Here is a 23,720-nt window from a genome sequence, read left to right on the forward strand (position 1 = left end):
CTGGGGAGGGTATGTGCTATGGCGAGTGCTGTGAATTGTGCAAGACTGTTGAATCGCAGATCTCTACCTCTGAAACAAATAATGCAATATATATTAAGAAAAAAAAAGAAGAAGAAGATAGCAGGAGGGGAAGAATGAAGGGGGGGAAATCGGAGGGGGAGACCAACCATGAGAGACGATGGACTCTGAAAAACAAACTGAGGGTTCTAGAGGGGAGGGGGGTGGGGGGATGTGTTAACCTGGTGATGCGTATTAAAGAGGGCACGTTCTGCATGGAGCACTGGGTGTTATGCACAAACAATGAATCATGGAACACTACATCCAAAACTAATGAGGTAATGTATGGTGATCAACATAACAATAAAAAATTTTTTTTGAAAAGTATAAAGAGCTCTCGAAACTCAACAGGAAACACCAAACAATCCACTTAGAAAATGGGCAAAACACATGAACACGCATTTCACTGAAGAGGCCAGACAGCTGGCAAATAAGCACATGAAAATATGTTCTATATCATTAGTCATTAGGAAAGTGCAAATTAACACCATAGGAAGAGGTTATTACACACCTATCAGTGTGGCTAAAATAAAAAAATTGTGACAACATAAAATGTTGGCAAGGATGTGGAGAAACTGGATTGCTCGTATGTTATTGGTAGGAATGTAAAATATACATAACACAACATATATACAAATGAATATGTATAATATGCATATGAACGTTCATAGCAGCTAAATTCATAATAGCCCCAAACTGGAAACAACCCATTGTCCTTCAACAGGAGAGATGGTTGAACAGACTCTGGTCCCCCCATGCCGTGAATACTAGCCAGCAACAGAAACAAAACAAGCTGCGGATATGCACAAATGACCTGGATGACTTGCCAGAGAATTATGCCGAGTGGGAGAAAAAGCTAATCCCTGAAGGTTATATGCTGTACTTCCCATTTATATAACATCTTGAAATAACAACATTGCAGAGATGGAGAACAGATGTTGTCGTTGACAGGGGTCAGGGATGGAGGTGTGGGTAGTGAGGGAGGTTTCAGCCACACAAATCTACACATGTGGTAAAGTTACACAAACACACACACACACACACAAGAACACTTGTAAACTGCTGAAATCTGAACAAGTTCTGGATTGCACCGATGTCAATTTTCTGGCTATTGTATTATTGTACTAGAGTTCTACAAGAGGATACCACAGGGAGAAACTGGGAGAAGGATCCCTGCGACCTCTCTGTTGGTGTGGTGGTGGTGGTGGTGGTGTTGTTAACAACTTCCCGTGCATCTGTAAATTCGGTCACGTAACTGCAAGGTTGGAGGGCTTCATGCCTTTCAGCCCTGAGAGCCAGGATTCCCTTCATGAGCCCCAGGGCCTACGTGCAGTCAGAAGAGCAAAAGGAGAAGCTGAGGCCCGGAAACTCTCGTTCTGGATCCTTGGCAGTGAGGCTATATAAATCAGGCTTCAGGACCCCAAAAGCAGCGCTGGCCGCCTGGGACCGCCTGCCTCTTCTCTGTGGCTGAGTGGGGTGGGGAAGATGGAGGTGTGTGCGCAAGAGTTGGGCCTGACTCCAGCCCACAGCAGCCCTCTCTGGCTCTCCCCATCCCAGGGCTCAGGAGGGCGCTGCTCATCATGTGGGCCCAGTCCTGGGGGGTTACCCCTCCCAGCAGGGAGCAGGGCTAGCGACTAAGAACTGGGTATCTATCTGCTCTCTGCACACCAGGCTCTGTAAAGGCTCCATCCTGAGTATGGGTCAGACGGTGCCCTATCCTTGCCTTGGGGCCTCTCCCAGTCCAGTACCCCAACTCTACTTCCACAACCCGACAGCTGGGTACCTGCACAGACTCCCCGTCCCACCTCGGAAACTGGATACTGGTAGGGTTGGACCAAGTTTACCAACAGGCCCCGCGGTCAGGGGGAGGAGGGGCGGTGCAAATGTTGTTGACTTGCTGTGTGTTCTCAGTAAGAACACTGTCCCTCTCTGGGCTGCAATGTTCCAGGAGCTGTTGGATTTTGGTCCCTGGGCTTTCCAGAATTCGGCCACCCGGCGCGGGAAGCAGCGGAGGAAACGCGGTGCACAGGCACCCCGCGCCGATGTCCCTCGGGGGTTTGGGAGGAGGGGTGGTGAATCAGCTTCCGGCCCCGCCCCCAGGGCGGCACGTGACCGCAGGTGGCGGCGGCGGGGTGGGCGGGGCGGCATTAGTCACCAGCCGGTAGCCGCCGCGGGTGCGCTCCGCTCCGCCCGCGCGGCTCTTCTTGCCGGCTCTGCCCCGCACCCGCGCCCGCCCGGTAAGCGAGTCCCGGGCGGCGGCCCCCGGATCCCGGGCCCGCCAGCTGCGCTTCCCCGAGCCTCCTCCGGGCAGGCCTCTCGGGTTGCGGGGTCGTGGCGCCCGCAGATTTTAAGACCCCCGCGCCCTTCCCGGAAGCCGTCGGAATGCGGGGCGCCGCCGAGCTGGGCCAGCGGCCATCCGAGTTGTGCCCTGCCTCCCCCACTCTTGGAAACTTCTGGGAAGTTCCCTGCCTGCCCTGGTTCCTCCCAGAAGTTGCCTAGGACTTTAGGCAGCCCCACAGTTCCTCTGGGATGTGGGTCCCCCCCCGCGACCCCGGCCCCTACTGATAGAGGCACACCGCGCCCAGGCGTGGGTCCCGCCCCGCCGTCTCGCCCACTGCCGCCCCACCCCCGCCCTGTCGCCCCGTCGCCCCTCCCCGGTCCCGCCCGCACCCTGACCTGACCTCTGCGTTCACTTGGGCTCTCCCGCAGGCTCCTTATGGGCAGAGCTGCTGAGGCACTGGTGGAGCCCCAGAGTGCGCCCTGCCGAAGTCGGGCCGGAATTCGGAGCCTGACCTTGCCGAGTGCTCTGTCGCCCGCCCACCCCGGCACAGGCGTCGGGGCAGTGGCAACATGGCCTTCTCCCAGGTGCAGTGTCTGGACGACAGCCACGTCAACTGGCGCTCCAGTGAGTCCAAGCCCGAGTTCTTCTACAGCGAGGAGCAGCGGCTGGCCCTGGAGGCCCTGGTGGCGCGCGGCAGGGAGGCTTTCTACGACGTGCTGAAGCGGGAGAACATTCGGGACTTCCTGTCGGAGCTGGAGCTCCAGCGCATCCTGGAGACCATTGAGGTGTATGACCCAGGCTCCGAGGATCCGAGGGGTGCCGGCCGACCCCGGGGTCCTGAGGACGATGGCGTTGGCGACAGCGAGGAGGCCAGCAGGGCCGGTGGGGACCCCACTGAGGCCGAGCCACTGCCCTCACTGGAGTACTGGCCCCAGAAGTCCGACCGATCCATCCCCCAGCTGGACCTGGGCTGGCCCGACACCATTGCCTACCGTGGTGTGACCCGGGCCAGTGTCTACATGCAGCCCCCCATCGATGGGCAGGCCCACATCAAAGAGGTGGTGCGAAAGATGATCAGCCAGGCCCAGAAGGTGAGCCAGCTGCCGAGGGGGGGGGGGGGTCCCCCGAGGGGAAGCCGGCCCCCAGCATCCCTGCCAATTCAGTGCGCGTTCACTCACAGCACCAGTACGGAGACCCCAACACCGTCCCCCCGCGCTTCTCTGTGCTGCCTCACAGCCTCCTCCCCTGCCCTCTTGGGATTCCTCAGTGTCTTTGCACAGGGATAGGGTACCTGGGTCCTCTGGCGGGTGACCATGGGCTGCCCCATCTCAAAGGGCCCTTGTGCGTTGTTGGGGGGAGGGGCACGCATTCTGACTTCCCCAGACCCGGCAGGCAAGCAGCTTCTCCAGAAGAAAGTGCTGTGATGGGGTGGGGCAGGGAGGAATCTCGGGGTTTTCTCTCACTGTCCCTCCACACGACTCTGATTCATTCCTGCGAGGCAGGAAGCTCTCACGCACACCGTGAAACACTGTCGTTGCTTTTCTTGGGTGGTGGAGAGAGTCGGGAGTGATGGAGGAGGCGCGGAGACTAAAAAGTAGCCTGGGTCCCTCTGAGGCTGGCCTGGAGGTCCAAGTTCAAATATGTCTATTTCCTGGCTGCGCTGGGCAACGGAGAGTGACTTGCTCACCCTCTCTGAGCCTCTTTGTGAGCTTTGTAATGCAGAATCTTCCCAGGCTGGGATGTAGGGGGCGGGGATGGTCCTTGGGTGGAAGCGCAGTGAAGTCAGCTGAGGGTTGCCCACCGGGGTTGAATTCTGCCGGTGAAAGGACCTCAAGGGTTGCTTCTCCTCTACCCCGGCCGCGACGGGCGGCATCCCTGGTGTGGGTAGTCATTCTCAGGCGACACACTGACACACATCCTGAGAAGGGGTGCTCACCACTTGCCTCGCTGAGCCAGGCCATGAGCTGGTGTATCTTCCTGCCGAGGGGAAGTGCCTTCCCGTGGTTTCAGAGCACATCCCGACCTGATTGATAAAGCCTGCCCGAGTGAGCTGTGTTGAGAAAGATTCCGAGGCCAGGTCTGAGCTCAGTAGAGGGTGGTGAGTGATAAGCAACGTCTGTGCTGGCGGAGGTATTTCTAGCAGAGTCTAACCCTTTGCCAGGCCCAGAGTGGGGCAGCAGAGCGCACGAGCCCAGAACGCTGGCTTTGGGGACCATCCTGGCTGACAGAGCCTGGGGAAACTCTTAGGCTGAGAAACCAGAAGTGGGTCAGGAGCTGACAAGGTGGCCATGGGTTAGGTTTCTAGAAAGATGGAGTGCCTGTCCTCTGAGAGGGCTGGCAGAGTCGGAGAGCCTGTGTCTCGGAGCCTGCCTCTCGGCCTGATCCCAGGCAGCTTTGGGGCTTGGGTTTCCGGTGTGTAAAGCGGCGGTGAGGACGGAGCTGCGTCTTTGGCCGTTGTGAAGATGGAATCGGGTGACCAGAGTGAGGAAGAGTTGCAGGAAGAGGAGGGAAAGTGGGAGGAAGAAGGGGCCTTCATAGCTCTTGGGCTGAATAATCCGCCCCACACCTGCTAGGGGGTAGGCAGGCGCGGCTGACGTCATGTCTGACTTGAGGTCGTGGAACCCAGTCCTCTGGGAGGGCCTGTTGGGATCCCATGACCCCTTTTTTAAACATGGGGAAACTGAGGCCCAGGGTGGGTCTTGACCTGCTGTGCCAGGGTTCTGCCTCCTCCACCCCTCTCCTCCCCACCAGGAGTAGGAAGGAGACCGGCACCAGATCCCTGCTCGGCATGGGAACGGCCAGCAAGTCTAATCTGCCCCCAGACAGGAAGACTGATGGCCTGGCCCAGTGATGGGGCCAGATAGGGGCACCCGGGGCCAGGCTGGGCAGCAGGGCATCCTCCCCACGTGTCTATGGCCAGGGCTGAGACCCAGCCACCCCATGCAGTCCCATGGGCCTCTTGTAACATCATTTGCTTCCCACAAAAGCCCCACCAGGCTGTTGGCGTCGCCTGTCTAAGGTGACATGGCCAGGGTGAGGTCCATCTCGGGTTAGAACCCCGGTCTGTGTGGTACCACCGTCGGCGGGGCCCCCTGACCAGCTGGCATTGCCATCTGACCCCTCTGAGAATGGGGGCCCACTGCTGAGACTGCCCGCTACCCTCGGGCCCAGCAGGAGGATCTGGGGTCTTTCAGATGAGAGCACGGAGAACAGGAGCTTGTTCACACCCCAAGCGCCATGGTGAGCCACACCTCTGCTTTCCATCCTTTGTGCTTCCCTGTCACATCATCTAGGGACCAGAGGCCAGCGTGGTGTGTGTGTGGGGGGGGGGCGGGTGTAATGGCACTAGCTCCTGGTTTTTGAGCGCGAGGCGCTTTATAATTTCAGCTAGTGGGATCTGCCTGTTTTCCAGATGTAGAAACTGAGGCCCGACTGGTTCGTCCCTGCCGATGTCACCTAGCTAGTTCTTGGGTGGAGGGGTGGGGACCAGGCCTGTGTTGTCCTTAGACTCCAGGACGGGTCCCCTGCCCATCCTGGCCTTGACAGAACACAGTGACAGGCAGGGCAGGGAGGGGCGGCTCAGCCACACAGCCTGCAACCCTCCCATCTGCCCTGCTCCTGCGGGCTTCCCAGGCTCCAGCGCTGGGCCGAGCCGCTGACGGATGCTGACGGCGGATGCTGACGAGGTGCTTTGCCTGGCCTGCCCGCCCGCCGCCCCCGGGAGCTCTCCCTGCCTTATGTCTCCCCGTGAATCACTTCTTTCCCTTCGCCCCCGTGTCTTCTCCTCCCTGCCACCCCAGCAGCAATGTGAGAACACGCCCCCCTCCCCAGGCCTGGCATGGGGGGCCCGCTGTCCGGTTGCTTGGCCCGAACACTGACCCCCTCTCCCACCGGGGCACCTGGGCTGGGGCTGCTGGTGCTGACTCAGGGTGGCCCGGCCCACCACCTCCTCCTCCTCTGCCTGGCCCGTCAGCACGGCAGGCAGACCCTGGGGCAGGGAAATGACACAGCACACAGCCCGTCCCAGCGTGGCCACCAGGGAGCGGCTGTGTTCCCGGCGAGGCTGCTGAACTCCCCCCTTTCCCAAAACACTAGAACGAAACTAGTGGGCCACAGTACGAGGAGCCCAGAGTCCCTACCCTTCCTCCACTGCTGGGGGGACCCGGGACGAGCCCCAGCTCTTCTTGGAGCTCCAGTCATCTCATCTGTAAAATGGGTACGGGCATCGAAGATTGGGTCCTGGGTCTAACTGTACTGGCTGTGTGGCGCTGAGCAGGCAGCCTGTGCTCTGTGAGCTGTCTTCCAGCCCCAGTGGGCTCTAAGTGTTTGAGACAGAGCCCCCCGCCCCGCCCTCCTCCCCGGAACCAGTGATTTACCTGGGGAAAAACCTGCTTCGGGGTTCCAACTGCATACCAGAGGTCGGGCCTGTAGCATCATGCCTAGGAGGGATGAGCCCCAGCCTTGCTTGACTGCAGCCTCTGAGAGAGAGGGGTGAGGCTGAGCTGGGTCCTGGAGGGGGCTGGGGGGGGGGGCGGAGTGCCCCCAGCAGGACCCTAGTGGTATCGCTTTGCCAACCCCAGACAGTCCGGGGAAGCTCCCAGGGGCAGGGGTGAATCGTGTACAGGTGAGGACACTGAGGGAGCGTGAGTGTGCAAGGCTGGACTAGAACCCACTTCTCGTGCCTACCGGGTCCGGGCTTGGGAACGGAGACCCAGAGAGGTTCAGTTTCTTGCCTCGGGCTACACAGCAGGAAGAGACTGGAACCAGGTTTCCTGATGCCTGATTAACCTCACAGTCTTTCCTGTCAGCCCCCTGCCTTCACACGCTGACGTCCTGGCTCACGGCTTGGCTCCCGGAGAATAAAAGCAGCTTAATGAGGTGCTCATTAAATGCCAGGTATATGCCAGGTGCTGAGCGGGCACTTTACCTACACTGGAACCCTCCCAGCAACTGCATAAAGGAGGTGTTGCCTCCTCTGTGCAGATGAGGAGCCCGAGGCTTGGTGGAGCTCAGAGCCGGCAGACGTCTTGGAGGAACTGGGCCCAGAACCGAGGTCTGCAGGCTCTGAGCCTCCCGTCCCCAGGGGAAGCAGCATCCTGGCTCTACTCTCTGGGGCCCTGCCGCTAATGGGAGCATTGGCGCCTGGTTGCTGCCCCCAGCTTGACTCAGGACAGTAAAAGCCCTTTCATGAGGCTCCTTGTCCCCATCAGGCTCCCAAACACTGGGCTCTCCCGACCGGGGCGGGGAGGGCAGTGAGGTGGCCGGTAGAGGTATGACCACACCGGGACTAGGGAGAACAGGGCGACTGGAGGCTGAGACCCCTGCAGGTCCCTCTGGAGCAGGAGGGAGGGCTCTCATTTCCCCTGAGCTCGGTGGCACCAAGGCTGTCCTCTAGAGGCCCCAGGGATGGCCCATTGAGCTGTTCCCAAAGCGCATGTGGCGCGTGCTGGAGCCCGGAAGGAGCAGGGGCCGGGCCCAGGCTCAGGCCGCGCGAAGCGACGGAGGTGCATCCTGCCTGCTCCAGGAATTCCCAGCCCAGGCCCGGGGCCCTCACCTGCCAGGTGGGAAACGATCTGATAACATAATCCCAGGTGTCAGCTCCATCCTCTCCAAAGGCTTTCTACCCAATGGTGTTTGCATCTAATTGAGAGTTTGAGGAGAGCCAGGAGCAGCTGCCAGGAAGGAGGGCGGGCACCTCGGGGCCTGGCGCACGCTGCCAGCCTCCTGCAGCCACCCTCCCTCCCGGGACCCTGTCGTATTCATGTCCCAGACGAGGATACTGAGGTTAGGGCACTAAGACCTGCAGGACCTGCTAGGCTTCACCTGAGGGTCTCTGGTCTGGCGGGCCTGCATGGCACTCCTGGTCTCCCGGGTTCAGCAGGCTCATTCTGAGGCCGAGAGTCCTCCCGGCTGGGCCAGCAGAAAGGGGCCGGTCCTCTCACAGTCCCCTGGTTCTCCTGTCCGGCTCAGCCACCCCCTTGCTGCCTGGCCTCGGGCCCCGGTTTCTTTGTCTGCAAAATGGGGATTGGACACTTGTCTTGCAACAGTAACAGTGGTGAGCACCCACGAGCTCCCGAGTGATCCGAGGATGCTGAGTGCGGGGCAGGGCCGCCCCTCCACTCCAGGACCCTGCCCTACATCCTGGCAGGCTCTGGCCTGGCTCCTTTTGGCTTCTGGGTGCTCTCCAGGCTTAGGTGCGTTCCCAGGCTAAAGGCAGTGCAGGGCGGTGGGAAGAGGGACTTCCAGACCATGCAGACCCGTGGCCAAGCCTCAGCTCTGCTGTTACCTTGCCGTGCTGCCCCAGGATAGTCACTTCGCCCCTCTCACCCTCTGTTCCTGCCTCCTCATTGCCACGGTGTTGCCAATACCCGCCTCAAAGTTGTGGAGAGAGTGCAGTGTGGTGTCTGGCACCGAGCCGGCATTTGGTAAATGCGAGTTCCCGCCTCTCTTCCTTCACCCTCCCCTCTCCCCTGACAGCCTCGCTTTGAGAATAGTCTGGGTTGCAAAGTGGTGAGCTCCCTGTCCTGGAGGAGTTCAAGCAGGGGCTTGCTGGAATGCAGTAGAGACGAGTGGGCATCAGGTGGCCCAGGGGCATCAGGCCTTCTCTGGCTTGCTGTGTGACCTTGGGCAAGCCCTTTCCAGGCCAGTCTTCCTGGGGGATTAGGCTACTCAATGACACCACAGTGTCTGTCCCTCCTGGACCTTAGGGAAACTGAGGTTTTACAGGTTTTCGAATTTTCCGATGTGAAAATCCTCAGCAGGTGCCATTCACTGATGACTCTGGGGGGGTCTGGTTGGCTGGACCTTATGCCTGCAGGTCTGGAAGTTCGCAGGGGAAGGGGGCTAGGCCTGTCCTCCCGGCTCATCATGGGCACAGCCCCGGTCACCTGACAGCCCTCCCCTACACTCTGCAGGGCCCCTTTCCCTTGCAGCTTTGCTGAGCCTTGGTGAGGGGGCCAATGTCTATCTGGGGAAGGCTGGAGACTCAGGGCCCGGCCCACGCTGCTGGGCTGGCCTGGGCCGGGCCCCTGGACAGAGGGCTCTGGGTGTGACCAGTATGCGCCTCTTGACCCCATCCTGTTGCAGCCATTTGGCACTCAGGAGGCCCGAGCCTCCTTTAATTGGCCTTAATGAGGCTTCTGTTTTAATAGTCCAGAGGGTGGGGAAGGCGCCAGGGTTGATGAATGTCAGAGGGGAGAGACTCGGGTTATCCATTGCACCCCCTCATGTTACCGAGAAGGGAAGCTGAGGCTGTGCCCTGGGCCACCCTGGGAAGGAGTGGAAGAGCCAGGAGGCCCTGGGGCATTTACCTTCCAGGCAGAGCTGATGATCAAGAGTCTGTTTCAGGACCCAGCGTGGGCTCTGGGGGTCAGCGGGTGGAGTCAGCTAGGATGTACACAGGATTCCCCTACCAAGGGAAGAGCCCTAAGCAGGAGGCCTCTGCCACTGGCTGACCGTGCGGCTCTGGGACAGGGACTCCCTCTCTGGAAAATGGGAGTGGTCACTGCTGCCCATCCTTAGTCCCTGGAAAAGGGACACCTGCATGAGTGTCAGAAAGCTGGCCTGGTTATCCTGACCCTGGCTTGGGTCAGCAGGTGTAATGACCTACGCAGACTCCCTCCCTGGGAGGCAGGACCAGGCTGTTCCCTCAGGGACAGGCCTTTGGAACCCAGAGGATGGGCAAACTGGTTTGGAGAGTGTCAGAAGTCAGGAGCAGTGCCCCCCACGGTGGGGCCAGGGGCTCCCAGGAGTCCTCCCCAGTGCCTGGAGAACCTTCTAGGCCTTTCCGTCTCCTTAATCCTGCTGGCACCAGGGGACAGAAGGGGTGCAGGGCCATGTCGAGGACATGGGAGACAGGGACACTGCAGCCAGGAGGCAGGGGTGGGGGGGTATGGGGTGGGGGCGGGTAGGGGAGTAACTCTGCCCTTCCAGTGAGGGACGGGGGCCTGTGCCTCCACCAGGGAGACAACTGTAGTCCTCTGGAGTCTCAGTCCCTCCATGTCTATGCGGGGCTGGTAATCACTTCTGTGCACGGGGAATGCCCAGGGATGCATTCTCTCAGCATCTGTAGGTCTGAAAAAGTCCTTATTTCATTTTTGGTTTGGAAAGCTATTTTCCTGGGGCAGAGAATTCTAGGGTAACTGTTTTTGCATTTAGGGCCTTAAAGATGTTGCTCCCGTGTTCCCCGGCTTGCAGTGATTCTGCGGAGAAGTCTACTTATCTCTGTTCCTCGTTATGTGAAGGTCTTTTTCTCTCTGGCTGCTTTTCAGATGTGATTTTGATGTCCCTCGGTGAGGTTTTCTTCCTGTCTCTTCTGCCTGGAACTCACTGAACTTCCCCGACCGTGGATGGATAGTTTTCTTCAAATGTGGAAAAATGATGGACATTATTCTTTTCATTTTTCTGTCTTCCCCACCCCTTCTCCACCTCGGCACCTTTTGAGACTCCAATTATGTGTATCCTAGATCCTCTAGGTGGACTCCCCCCCCGCCCCCATTCACTGATGCTCTGAGCCGGTCCTGGTTTGTCTGTCCCTTTCCGTGGGTCATGTTGGATCATTTCTACTGATGTGTCTTCCACTTCACTCATCTTTTCTTCTACGGTGTCTAATCTGGTATTCATCCCATCCGGTGTATTTTTCATCTTAATTGTTGACTAGTTTCACATCTTGAGGTTCAGTTTGGTGTTTTTGAAGCTTTATTAGGTGGGACCAGAGCAGATTTAGCCCAGGGTCAGAGTTGGACCATGGACCACATGCTGTCACGGCAGAGTTGAGTGTGTCAGAGCCATGTGGCCTGCAAAGCCTGAAGTATTTACCACATGGCCTTTACAGAAAGTTTGTTGGCCTCTGGTCTAGGGCTTATTTGCCCACTACTCAGGTAATACCCTTCTGAGGACTCTCCCGCGGGCCCTGAGTTTTAGAGGGGTCTGCACTCTAGCGGGGGGCGGGGGTGGAGGGATTGTAAATGACTCCTAAATCCTGCGTGAGCACCGATGACTGTTCCAGCTGCCTTTTTCCAGCAGTTTTGTCCCAGCCTGCATGGTCTCCTCCATGCATGTGATGCTCAGTCACCAGCTGAAGGCTCAGGGGGACACCCTGTGTAGGTGTCTGGTGTTTGCTCCCTGCAGCCCTCTCTCCTCCAGTATTCTGTCCTGAAAATTCTGGCAGCTGTGCTCTGAGCACACCCTGTCTCCTCGACTCAGGGAGACTGCTGGACTCAGAGGTAGCTGAGGCAATCCTGGGGCTGATCTCATCTGTGCAGGTGGGCATTTTACTGCCCCCTGAGGAGACTAAGGCTCTTGCCCGAGGTCACACATCTTCCCAGGACACTCTGCAGCCCATGCCACCACCACTGGGGTGTCCATCAGGGCCTTAGTGGGACAGACCCAGAGCTCTGAGGTTCTCTTCACCTCCGACACTTTGCAGGTAGTGACACGAGGCCCATGGAGGGTCAGGGACTTGTGTGCTTGCAGTGCCCTGTTTCCGTGGCTGCTTCTGGGCTGCAGGGTGGATGGGGCTTGTCTGTCTCCCCTGTCTGCTCTGGAGCACTTTGAAGGGAGAGACCGGGGCTGCCTCCCTCTGAGCCTCCTCCACGCAGCTCTGAGGCCAGGGAGGGTGGGGAAGGTGTTAGAGAGGGAGCTCCAGGTGGGAACCTGCTGGACCCTGACCCGGCTCTGAGAGTCCAGGCCTTCAGGAGACACGTGCCACTCCGTCGGTTTGCCGCGGCATTTCCAGAAATGCAGACATGGTGCATGCCCGAATGGCAGGGAGCAGCTGGGAGTGTGGCTCAGACGCTGCCCCCCCCCCCTTTTACAAGTCCCCCCAGTAACCACCTGAACAATGGAAGTGCTCGTGCTGGGGGCATGGGAGGCTGTGCCAGAGATTGGATGGGGAGGGCGTGGGAAAAGGGGGTGTGGGGAACCACTGGAGGGACGTATTCTGGGAGCTTGCATATACTGCCGCCGCCCCCCGCCCCCAGAGAACCAAGGGGTCATTTGGGTCTAAAGCGCGCTCAAGCCCAGTGCCTATATTGATCCTGCCATGTTCCCCTCTGCTGCAGCTTCACCCACTTCGATACTGCATAGCTGGCCCCCCTCTGGGGCACAGCCATCCTCCGGCTCCCCCTAGGTATCATCCAGACCCCACTGCGCTGCCCTTTGGGGCTGAGAAACAGGATGGTTGTCACGGGTGTCTGGCCCCTCCTGGTTCTGTGCCTTTCTTCAAGCAAGGACTTTCCCATCGGTAAGACGCACGGGGACCCCTGGAGACCGACCTTCCCTTGGGAGCTGGCCTGTGCATTCTGTGCCGGTTCTGTATTGGGCTGGCGCTGCCCCATCGGTTCCCCAGTGCACCCGGCCGGGGATACGGGATGTGCACGTGCCTGCCGACCCCACCCCCTGGCAACTGGGCAGTTTGTCCGGCTGCTCACACGGACACACCGGTTCCTGTGGTCATGAGGTGTGAGCTTCAAAGCGGGGACCCAGGCCACCTGCCTCTTGCCCAGTGCAGTCTCTTAACACACGGCGGGGCAAAGGTAGTCTCCAGATTCCAGCCTCCCCTTCATCGTCTGCACGGCTTTGGCCCTGGCCTCGCCCGGGACCCCTGCGGGGTCTGTGCGAGATGGGGCTGCAGGGGGCAGCTGCTGTAGCCACCCCCCCCCCCCAGGTGGGGCCGGCAGCTTTGTGCTCCGGCCACGATGTGTGGGCGGGAGAGACTGTAGCGGTGAGCCAGGCTGACAGCCCCGTTGGGCAGATGCCGAAACCGAGGGCCCGAGAGGGGCCGTGGCTTGTCCCAGGCCTCCCTCATTCCCGTGACTCAGACCATTTGGTCACATTCTCAGCTGACAGCAGCCCCCCAAGGCCCCCCGTAGACCAGGCCCCATGCTGGCTGTGAATGGGGGCTCTGCTCTGGATGAAGTCACAGTGTCACGGGCCAGCTGGGCCACCCAAGATAATTAGGCAAGGGAGTGAATCCCTCCGCGCCTCAGTTTCCTCATCTGTGAAATGGGATCAGCGACCGCTGCCTCACCACGTGTTTGAGGACTGAACGTTACACCATCCCGCAGCGCGGGACCCGGGTTCCAGCCTCGTGCGTCCAGCCCCAGCTCTCCCCTGTACAGAACGGGGAACAGCATGCATGATGGGGGGCTTCCAAGAAACCTCTGTGGCTCAGACTGGACAAGCTGCGGGGGCCTCCATGGGGTGCACCAGGCCCGCTCCCCCAGCGTCATCCCAGTGCCTAGGGAGCGCCAAGCACCCCTCCCCGCTCCCAGCATCTGTTGGCTCCTGTTACAAGCCCTCCTCTGACCGCCCCCTGGCACCGAACCCAGTGCTCCGGGAGAGCCAGCGCTCAGCCCCGGGACCCCATGGAAGGGACCCGCCATGGGGGGCAGGCCCCAACAGATCCAGCCCAACAGCAGACGATCCCTGGATCTGGGCCGCTACCTGCTGGAGGGAGACATGGGGAAGGACACAGGAGAAGTGGGTCCTGCTGGGGCATGTCCCCCAGCCCAGGCCCAGGGCAAGTCCCCATCTGCCGCGGCAGGTGGGGCCTGGAAGCGGACCCGACCAATCTGGTGGGGGACGGCGGTGACAAGGGAGCAAGGGGTGATGTGATGTCTGCCTCCGAGGAGAGACGTGTCGGCTGCGCCCTTCCCGGGGTGGCTCGCGAAGCTGTTTGCCTCCAGGAGTGCCTTATCCAACAGGTTCCCAGGGCTGGCTCTGGGGCTGGGGGCGCCCAGGTGAGGAAGTCCCCGCTACCACCCCAGCCACCTCAAGGTGTCACGTTCAACTGGTGAAATCTAAGGCCATCGTGAGCCCACCCAGCCATCCTTGTTTCTCCTCTGTCACCTCAGCCACCTCCTTGCTAAGCGATCTCTGGCCTTTCCTTAAACACCTCCTGGGATGGGGAGCTCACTCCCTATCAAGACCCCTGCCTCACTTTGGGTCAGAAAGTGCCTCCTCAACTGGCACCAACGTCTGCCTCTGTTGGCTTCCCCTTGCTTGTCCAAGCCCCTGCCTAGCCTGTACCCGAGCCCTCTGCCCACCTGAAACAGCCCTTCAGGGACCCAAAGCCAGCGAGCGGTTGTCCCCCAGAGAATGGAGTGAATCCGGGGCCTCAGCCATGATGGAGCCCGGCTGGTCCTGCAGCTCCCCTGCCCCCGCTGGACCACAGAGAGAGCTAGGCCCAGAGAAGCTAGGTGTCTTGCTCAGGGTCACACAGATCGTGTCCAGGGCAGGGCAGGGCAGGGCGGAGCCCGCATGGGCCTGCAGAGGCCAGCTGGGTGAGCTCACCAGACGGTGCAGACTCATCCCCAGCAGGCCCCAGGCTGCCTGTCCTTCACCCTGTGCCTACAGATCCCAGTGAGCGGAGCCTGTCGGGCCACCCTCACGGTGGGGGTGGGGGGTGAACTTGGCTGCTTAGTGGGCCTGGGTATGTTCTAGCCTGACCACTCCCAGCTCATTGTAAGGCCAAGTCCCTGGCCTCTTAAGTCTTCTCCAGAAGGTTCTCAGGCCCTGGGTAGGGCAGGGGCGCCGGTCTCGAAGGGCTGGAGGGGCTGGATGTCTGTGTTGGTTGTCAGCCTCGGGCCCAGGCCCCCCCATATGCTCCCCTTGGCTGCCCAGTTGGACAGGGAGCGGGGGACGAGAGAGAGGGCCAGAGATGGTCACTGAGCCCCAGCCATCCCAGGCATCTGCTGACTACCCCCGAGGCAGGTGAGCTCATCCCAACCACCCTGTTCTTCTCCTCTGCCTGTCACTGCCCACGTGGGGCTAGGGCTTGGGCTGGACGCACTCTGACCTCTGGGGCCCCACCCTGCGCCAGGTCCGGGAGGCTGGAGGTCAGCTGTTGTCACATAATAGAGCACACCTGCTGGTTTGGGCTCCGTTCAGACAGACGGGAGAGGTGGTAGCGGGAAGCCTGGCCAAGTCCACGCCAGCCCGGGGACGCGCACGTGACCTCAAGAACACCTGTACCAGCTGCTGCCCTCCTGCCTATTGACACATCTGGTCCACCTCGGCATCCCAGGGTGGCCGGTGGCAGAGGAAGGTGTGGGCTGCTCTGGCTCAGGAATGCAAGCCAGGAAGGGACCAAAACAGGGCGCCCCTGTGCTGAGCTCTGATACCCACGAGGAAGGCAGGCTGCCCTGGGGGCTGGCCCCGGCACGCTCCCAACCTCAGGGTGCAGACCCTGCCTGGCTCCCAGGCATTCTCTCCTCCCTCCACGGGCTTCACTGGCCAGGATACGAGGCTTTGTTTTCTGCCGTCTTGTACTACAGAGATAGAGGGCCTGCCGAATGTGCTTCTCCAGGCTCGCAGCTCCAGGAAGTCCAGTCTGGGCCACCGATGGAGAATCTTGTACCCTAAGTGTTGAACCCTAGAACTTCGGGACCAGAGAGGCCCCCAGCCCATCGCTGCCCAGTCCCGGTGCTGAGGCTGGGGGTGGGACAGGGCTAGCAGGGGCGCCCAGAGAGGGCAGTGGGTGTGGGAAGGCTGTGCGTCCTGCCGAGCACCAGTCCCCGCTGCCACGCCGCTCAACAGCCCTGGTCTCTTCCCACTCGCAGGTGATAGCCGTGGTCATGGACATGTTCACCGACGTGGACATCTTCAAGGACCTGCTGGATGCCGGCTTTAAGAGGAAGGTGGCCGTGTACATCATCGTGGACGAGAGTAACGTCAAGTACTTCCTGCACATGTGTGAGCGGGCCCGCATGCACCTGGGGCACCTCAAGGTGAGCTGGCTGGTCCGGAATGACCGAGCGGTCATTCGGTGGGTCTACAAACACTTGCAGCACCTGCCTCCTAGGGATGGAGCCCTATGCCGGGCACAGAGAGTTCAGTCATCCTAGAGCCTCCTGCCAAGCGGTCACCTGACCTCTGCCTGACTGCCCAGAGGGCCAGGACACCACCTCTGACCGTCAGAGATAAGATAAACGCTGGTTAAGGGCTAATCCGGTGCTGGAGCCGATGCAAGGTGCTGTATCACCTGTGATTTCCGAGCAGCCCAGGCCACGTTGATTCCCTGTCTTTGCTTCCACACCTCCAGTGACAGGGTGCTCACTACGCAGGCTCCCGCGGCTCACATCCTATCTGGAGAGCTCTGACTCCCAGGAAGTTATTTCTTGGGCGTAAGCCAGAATCTTTCTCTGTATGATGTTCTACCCGCCGATTTTAGGATCTGGCTCTGGCAGAGGCAGCTTCCTCGGGCTGAGGTCAGGGAAGGCTGCCTTGACGGCTATGGACTTGAAATAAATTTGAGGAGGCAGATCAGGGTAGAAAGGGCTTTCTAGGGAAGGACACCATGGAGCACGGGTGGAGGGATCAGGATGAACCTGGGTTCTTAGCACCGCTTTGCTGTGTGTCCTTGAGCTCATCACCGCCTGTCTCTGGGCTCCAGGATCTCTCTGGTCCCGAAGAGGGGCGGGTGGGCCACTGTGGCTGTGCACTCAGCCTGCATCTGATCCCGTGTTTGGGGGCAGGAGGAGCCCTCCTTCCACCCAGCTGTCGCTCGGCCCCTGCTGTGTGCAGCACGGTCCCCAGAGAGTACGAGGCAGTATGCACGACAAGAGCGAATACTTTCACAGAATTTGGCTTGGGTCAGCCCCATCCCGGGCACTTGACTGGGTAATTTGTCCAGGTATCACTCACTGCCAGTAAGTTAAGCATAAGGGGAGTGGGTGACGGGTCAGATTTCCCTGGGCTTCCGGCCTGTGATCTGAACTCGATCGCGGGAGAAGGGGCGACGCCAGGCTGGTTAACAAGGGGCTGGGCTCCTGCGCCTGTAATTTGTTGGTATTCGTCAGGTATGCCCACCCACCCCAGCTGAGCCCTTTCAAGTGGGTATGAGCTCTCTGGGCGGCGAGTCTGTGGCTGTTGGGGCATTTTTATGTGGTCTCCCTGGTGGGTTGACCCCAAGCCCCACGCTCACCCCGCACGCTGCCCGCCGTGTAATTAGCACGGAGAATGGACTCCGGGGACAGACAGCTCATGCTGGAGAGGTCCGGAGTGTAGAAAAGGCGTCTTTTGAAAGGTGACTTGCAGAAGCCTCTGCCCCATGGGCAGCAGATCAGAGAACCTATGCCCCCCACCCCCGCATCCTGCCGTGAGCCCAGTGGGTGCTTTACACACGTCACGTGGCTCAGCCCCCGCACGCGTGCCTCGTGTGGGATGAAGACGCAGGGAGTGGGCTTGTCCATGCCCAGCGGGATCTGAACCTGGGACTGGCCTCACCCCTGTCCGGTGTGTCTTCTCGGTAGGGAAGTCTCAAGTGTTAAGCCTGCTCTGAGCTTTCGGAGCTCCTGGGAAGTGGGAGGCAGGCAGGACAGGGCGGAGAACGTGGCCCCAGGGGTTGCTCGGCTCCCTCCCTGGGAGGTTGGCTCCTGGCCCTCACTGCCCGCCCACCTACCCTGCCCTCTCTTCCCTGGTGTGATGGGGGATGGGGCTCAGAATCTGCTGCAGCCCCGCAGCTTCCTAGGGGCCTGGAATGCCCAAGCTGGGCTTGAGGGCCCCCCCGGCCTAGGCTCCCACGCGGCAGATGGGGAAACTGAGGCCTCAGGGAGGCTGTGGCTTGCCCAAAGGCATTCTGCCAAGTCAGCGGCTGAGCCTGACCGCCAGAAATGAGAGGTTGGCACGGACCAGGAGGGCACGATCCTCGGTGCCTGACGCCCCTGGCTGAGGCCGCACCTGCCATTGGGGCGGCCCCAGTGCTGCCCACGGGGGCTCACCGTGCCGACCCACTGTGGGACTGGGGCACGTGGCTCCACCTGCCTGAGCCTCCAGCGCCTCGTGGCCATAATGATGCCTCATAGGGTTGTTTGAGGATGAAATTAGAGGAGACAATGGTTATAAAAGCGTTCCGCGTGCTAAGTAAGGGCAGTTACCCAGCTGCCGGCTCTAAGGAATTATAAACCCCAGGCCCCGGGCAGGGGAGGGTGCGGTGTGCGGCCTCCCCCCACACTTTAGGCTGAAATGAGGCCATAGCCCGAAGCAGGGGCAGGGCAGCTCGCGCCAGGGGTCCCTGCTCACCCCCTCCCTGCAGCGATGTGCCCAGGAGCCGGACGCCACAGAGGGTCGGTCCCCTTCATGGGAAAGAATGGGTGACCCTGACCTCATTCTTGCTGTTGAGCCCATCCCCTCCACAGCGTGGGCAGGTGGCCAGAAGCTCCTGTGAGCCCGGCCCTGGCCAAGTGTCACCTTGTCGAGGGCCTGCCTGTTCCGCCTACCTGACTGCCTGCGGGCCGGCTGGGCCCGGGCCTGTCTCAGGAGCACTTCCTTTGCCGGTAATCCCCGGGCCCGCCCTCAGCCACCGCTGCCCCTGCCCGGCTCTGCAGTGACCTGCCCTCAGCTCCTACGGGCCCGGGGTAGCCTGTGCCTGGTGGGGTCATCCTTGTGACCATGGGGGTGTCAGGCACCAGTCTGGGCAGTGCCGGGAGCCAGGCCTGAGCCCTACCTCTGCCACCTGCACCGTGACCCTGGGCAAAGATTCTGAATCTTTGTCGGCCTCAGTTTCCTTGTCTGAGAAATGGGAATTTGCCCCATTTATTAGGCAGGGCTGCTCTGAAGAGTAAAGGAAGCCATGTGGGGGCAGGGCACTCAGTAATGAACTCTCTCCCTGACCTGTCCTTGAGCCCTCCTCATGAGACCCCAGCTCTGGTCTAAGAGCTTCCCTCCTCCTTCCAGCTGTGTTCTGTCTGGGGGCCACCCTCACGCGCTCACCTCCAGGCAGCCTGCCACGCCCACCCCAGCCTCGTGCCTCCTGAGCTCTGAGCTCTGCAAACAGCTGCTGCATTGCTTGGGTCAAGCCCACTCCTGCTTCCTAGGGGAGGTGGCAGGCCATGCACCAGCACCTTCCCCGGGTGTGAGGGTCCCAGCCGTCCCCAAGTACCCCAGCCTGCTGGCTTAGCTGGCCCCTGACTCCTTCGGGCAGGGAGTGTGGGAATGAGCGCCCTGTATTACAGAGAATAGGCCCGGAGAAGAGGACCCAGGCCTCTGGTCCCCATGGGGCCCAGCGCCACACCAGGTGACCTGGTCACATTCGGGGTGAGACTGAGGGCTGACGGATGCCCCAGAGGCAGGGGGAGCTAGGGGAAGCTAGGCCGGGCCTTGAGCCTCATAGCTGACACAGGACCGAGCCTCATAGCTGAGACAGGACCGGAGCAGCGAGATGCCTGACTGGTCTGAAAAGATAGTCGGCTTCGTGCTGCCAAACTGGAAAAACCAGCAGCCACTGGGCTAAGGCCGGACCTCTGTCTGATGAACGAGGAAACTCCAGCCACCCTGGTGAGGGTGCAGGGATTCAGCCTGTGGCTCAGGTTCCATGCCTTGGCCCCGTCCCGGTGCCCGGGGCTTCTCCCACTGCTGTCCTGCCGTCTCTGATCCTGGCCTGGCTCTGTAATGGGCCAGTGCTTCTCGACCAAGCGGGGTTTGCCTGGCTTGGGCCACTTGGCAACGTTCCGAGGATTTTTGATGGTTTGCGACTGGGAGGGGACTGTTGGCGTCTGGTGGGTAGAAGCCAGAGACACCGTTAAACGTGCCGTGTGCAGTGCACAGCCCCCACAACAGGGCATCACCTGGCCCAGAATATCAGCTGTGCTGGGGCTGAGCAACCCAGCCTGGGGGAGGAGCCAGGAGCCCCTCAGACGTCAAGGCCCTGGAGCTGGGCAGGCTCAGCGCTGCCCCGTCCCCTCCTCATCCCAGCTTCATGATGGCACGGGGAGGCCAGGGAGAGTGTGGCTCCCAGTCCCCCATCACAGAGAGTGAAACAGGCCCTTTAGAGGCGCGCGGACGCTGGCTGGCTGCCCAGGACACGGGGACATGGGCTCTCTGTCCCCTGCAGCCCGCACAGCTGGCCTGATCTCGCTGTCACCAGCCAGGCTTGGTCAGGGCCTCTGGGCCTCCCGACTCCTCGTTGGGCCCAGGAGATGCCAGCAGGGCCCTGCAGAGAGCCCCCACGGGACAGCTGGGGGGCTGGAGCCCGCCGACTGGGAGACCGTGGGCCGGTCACTCCCCCTCACTGAGCCCCCGACGACCATCACATATGGCTGGCGGTCCTGGCCTCCCTGGGCCTGACCCACGACATTCTAGGTATTTTCTGGTCCTCCATGTCGGTCCCCTCTTTCCCCCCACAAGCAGAAGGGGTCACATCCCTGTCGCATCCCTGAAGCAGAAGGCTCGGTGGGCCCACTTCACAGGTGAGAAAGCTGAGGCACAGGGAGGCCCAGCCGGGACTGGAGCCGTGTTTGACCAGAGCCCGAGTGCCCCACCCTGCTCCAGCGGGGGCTCGGCTTGTCCCCTGCGCCTACCCCCGGCCCACGTGGGGCGCTGGGCAGCTTGGTACGGGGTCAGGTGGCCTCTGTGTGAGCATAGGAGGCCCAGTGGGGGGCGCAGCCAGGGCGCCTGCAGGTCTGCCCCGGCCTAGCGCCCACCCCATTGTGCCACACAATGGTTGCGGCAAAAGCCGCTCTTGGAGCGGACGGAGCACTGCCCAGCTGTCCTCCCCTGAGGTCCTCGCAGGGACTGATCTCTGCCTCTCTCTTGTGCCGGAGGAGGCTGAGATGCCAGAGTCCAGGGCCTGGCCCCAGGCGCCCCCCGGGAGCCAGCCTGGGTGTCCTCCACCCTGCCTGCTACATGCTCTGCTGGGGGTGCCCCAGGGCTCAGAGACAGTGCGGCTTTGTGGGATCCCCTACCTCTGCGCACCCAAGCCCTGAGTCCTGAGACGTGACCTCATCTGGGCCAGGCCCCATGGGGCGGGACCCACCTAGGAACAAACAGGCAGGGGAGCTGCCATGATGGGAACGGGGGGTGCGAGCCCCCACCTGCTGCTGCTGGCCCCCGGATCGGATGGGCTTTAGAGTCCGAGGCCATCTGCGTAGCGCGCAGACAGGGAAATGAAGGCCCAGAGACCTGCTCAGCGTCACACAACAAATCTGGGGAGCCAAGGCCTCTCACTTGGAGTTGAGTCTCTGAGATGTAGGTGGTGACCTTCTGAGCCCTTCACGGGGACAGGCTTTGGGGTGGGTGGGGGCAGACACTGGTGAGAAGGGGGACTGAGGCTCGTGGCTGCTCTTCAAGGCCAAGGAGAGGCCTGTGGCCCCAGCAGGCAGAGCTCTGGGCCGGGAGCCACAGAAGCCACAGAGCTGGGCTGTGGTCGGGCACAGGTGACAGGGGAAGGCCTCAAACCGCCTCCAGGATCTTTGTTCCAGCTTCTGGTCCCCGAGCGTGCTCTGTGTTGGGTACAAAGGCACAGGCACTAATTGTCCTGGGTTATGGCCAGCTTCCTGCTGAGCTGGCTGTGTACCGACAGGCAGCCTGGGGGGCAGGGGAGCCGGCCCTGGGAGTAGAGGCTTATCTACCTACTGGGCTGGGCCCAACAACAAACGATTATTCACCCCACGGCCAGGTGGGCCTCCATGCCGGCCGGGTAACATCTGCTTACCGCCCTGGGGCTGCCCAGCAGAGAGGGGTCTGGGACCTGTCACAGGAGGAACAGACACAGGAGCACCCTTGGGCTTGGGGCCCGAGTGGAGGGCGGGCTCCGGCTGTCTCAGACCCATTCCCTCCTTCCTATCGCCCCTGCCCTGACTCAGGCCGTGCACCCCGTCACTCACAGAAACCCCCTCCCTGTCCACCTCCTGCCCCCCCCCCCAGTACCCCCTGTTCACTTCATTCACCCTCCCGCTGGATGCCAGGACTGGCGCTATGCTGGAGGGGCAGCTCCAACTCCGTCACTCCCTACTCTGAATCCTTCCATGGCTCCCTACTGCCCCCGGGGTAGAGCCAGCCCTTGAGCAGGGGTAGGGTCTTTCATCGGCATGTGGCTGAGCCCGCTCTGCAGGCTCCATCGCCCACTGTCCTCCCGCCAAGGCAGTCCTCGCAGGTCTTGGATGCTGCTCCTGTTGCCAGGCCTTTGTGCTCCCACATTTGGAATGCTGCACCCTTTTCCCACCGACCCACTCATCCTTGCCTTCCAGACGTCAGCCTACCTGGGAGCCTCCCCAGCCCCCCCCCCCAGAGCTGGGCTTCTTCCTACTCTGCCTCCTCCCCCACCTCCAGGGCAGGGTCTTCGTCACCATCCCTTCGGTCTGCAGCTGGGGGCCTGGGCAGGGGTCGAGGAGTGAGTGAAGTCGGCACAGATCCCCTCTGGAGGGAGTGACTCCCATCACGGACCTGCAGACGGACCGGCAGGATGCTGCCGAGGGAGTTTCTGCCCTGGGCAGGTGTCAGATTCACTGGGGCTTGCCGTAAACCTGAAACTCGCAGCCTGCCGCCAGTCCTCCAGAGGCACGTCTCCGGGGAGGGGGCGGGGAGGGGCCCGGGAGCCTGGGTTTCTAACACACTGCCGGGGCAATACTTGCACCAATGAGCCCAAGTGTCTTTCCTATCTTGAGGCTCTACTTTGGGGTCCCCTCCACTCCTGGGTCTCTTTCCCCTTCCCAGGGCCTGCCGTGCCCTAACCCTGGCTTTTCACACCTGCGCAGGGACCCTTTCTGGCTTGCCCTGAGCCACACGACCAGCCCAGTGAGGAGTGGGGTTTGACCATTTACTGAACCACTGCTGGGTGGCAGGCAGCGACCTGGCCCGTGAGAAAGTAGGAGAGTGCGCTGTGAGCCTGGTCCTCAGTGAGCAGGGCTCAGCGGGGACAGTGAGACAGCTGTGTGCAGGGAAGGCAGGGAGAGAGGCCCGGCCGGCCACTCGCCCTGGGAAGGCCACACGCTTGCCCGACAGCAATACCCCGATCCCTGAAGGCCGGCCTCGCTCCTCCCCAGCTGCACAGCCCCTGTGGGACTTTTCTAAAACGTGTCTGCACGCCCCTCCTGCCCAAGACCCTGCAGCGGCCTCCCACCACCTGCGACAGCTTGTCCCATGCTGGCCTGGCCTCGCGGGTCTGGTCCTGCCCACGTCGGCTCCGTGGACAGCCTTCAGGCCACGCCCAGGCCATCCTGCGCCGCGCCCTTTGTCACTAGCCCCACCCTCCTTTCTGTCTTCCCACCGCTTTCCGCCTTGGCCGGCACCCCGTGGTCCTCACACACACCACCCCGTGCCTCCAGACTGCCCCGCGTCCCCTCCCCGAAGCCCTGCCTGAGGCCTGGGCAGAGGTTGCCACCCACCCCCACCCCCGCCAGTGTGGTCAGGGCTGTGGTCATGTAACTCTGCGTCCTCTCCCCCAACACAGAATCTCAGGGTGCGGAGCAGCGGGGGAACGGAGTTCTTCACACGGTCGGCCACCAAGTTCAAGGGTGCCCTGGCCCAGAAGTTCATGTTCGTGGATGGAGACCGGGCCATCTGTGGCTCCTACAGGTGACTCTCCAGCTTTCTGGGGGCCGGGGACAGAGGTGGCTCCTGTTCCCAGCTGGCTTCTGCCCTTAATCCTGCCTTATGACACCCT

The 23,720-nt window shown here is 61.2% G+C and overlaps 2 protein-coding genes across 2 annotated transcripts in view; one reads left to right on the forward strand and one right to left on the reverse strand.

The window, feature by feature from the left end:
• Positions 1-23,720, reverse strand: part of SLC5A10 (solute carrier family 5 member 10) — a 57,795-nt gene that overhangs the window by 14,132 nt on the left and 19,943 nt on the right. The gene's annotated exons all lie outside the window — the stretch shown is intronic.
• FAM83G (family with sequence similarity 83 member G) overlaps positions 2,200-23,720 on the forward strand; it is a 29,324-nt gene continuing 7,803 nt past the window's right edge. The window contains exons 1-4 of the mRNA XM_025864017.2: positions 2,200-2,294; positions 2,767-3,429; positions 15,901-16,068; positions 23,508-23,632. Coding sequence (XP_025719802.2) covers positions 2,908-3,429; positions 15,901-16,068; positions 23,508-23,632 — 815 coding nt within the window. The 5' untranslated portion in view covers positions 2,200-2,294; positions 2,767-2,907. The remainder of the gene's footprint in view (positions 2,295-2,766; positions 3,430-15,900; positions 16,069-23,507; positions 23,633-23,720) is intronic.

Source organism: Callorhinus ursinus, unplaced genomic scaffold (genome assembly GCF_003265705.2).
Source record: "Callorhinus ursinus isolate GAN/ISIS: 27379988/994484 unplaced genomic scaffold, GSC_fseal_2.0 scaffold43, whole genome shotgun sequence".
In the NCBI taxonomy this organism is placed as follows: Eukaryota; Metazoa; Chordata; class Mammalia; order Carnivora; family Otariidae; genus Callorhinus; species Callorhinus ursinus.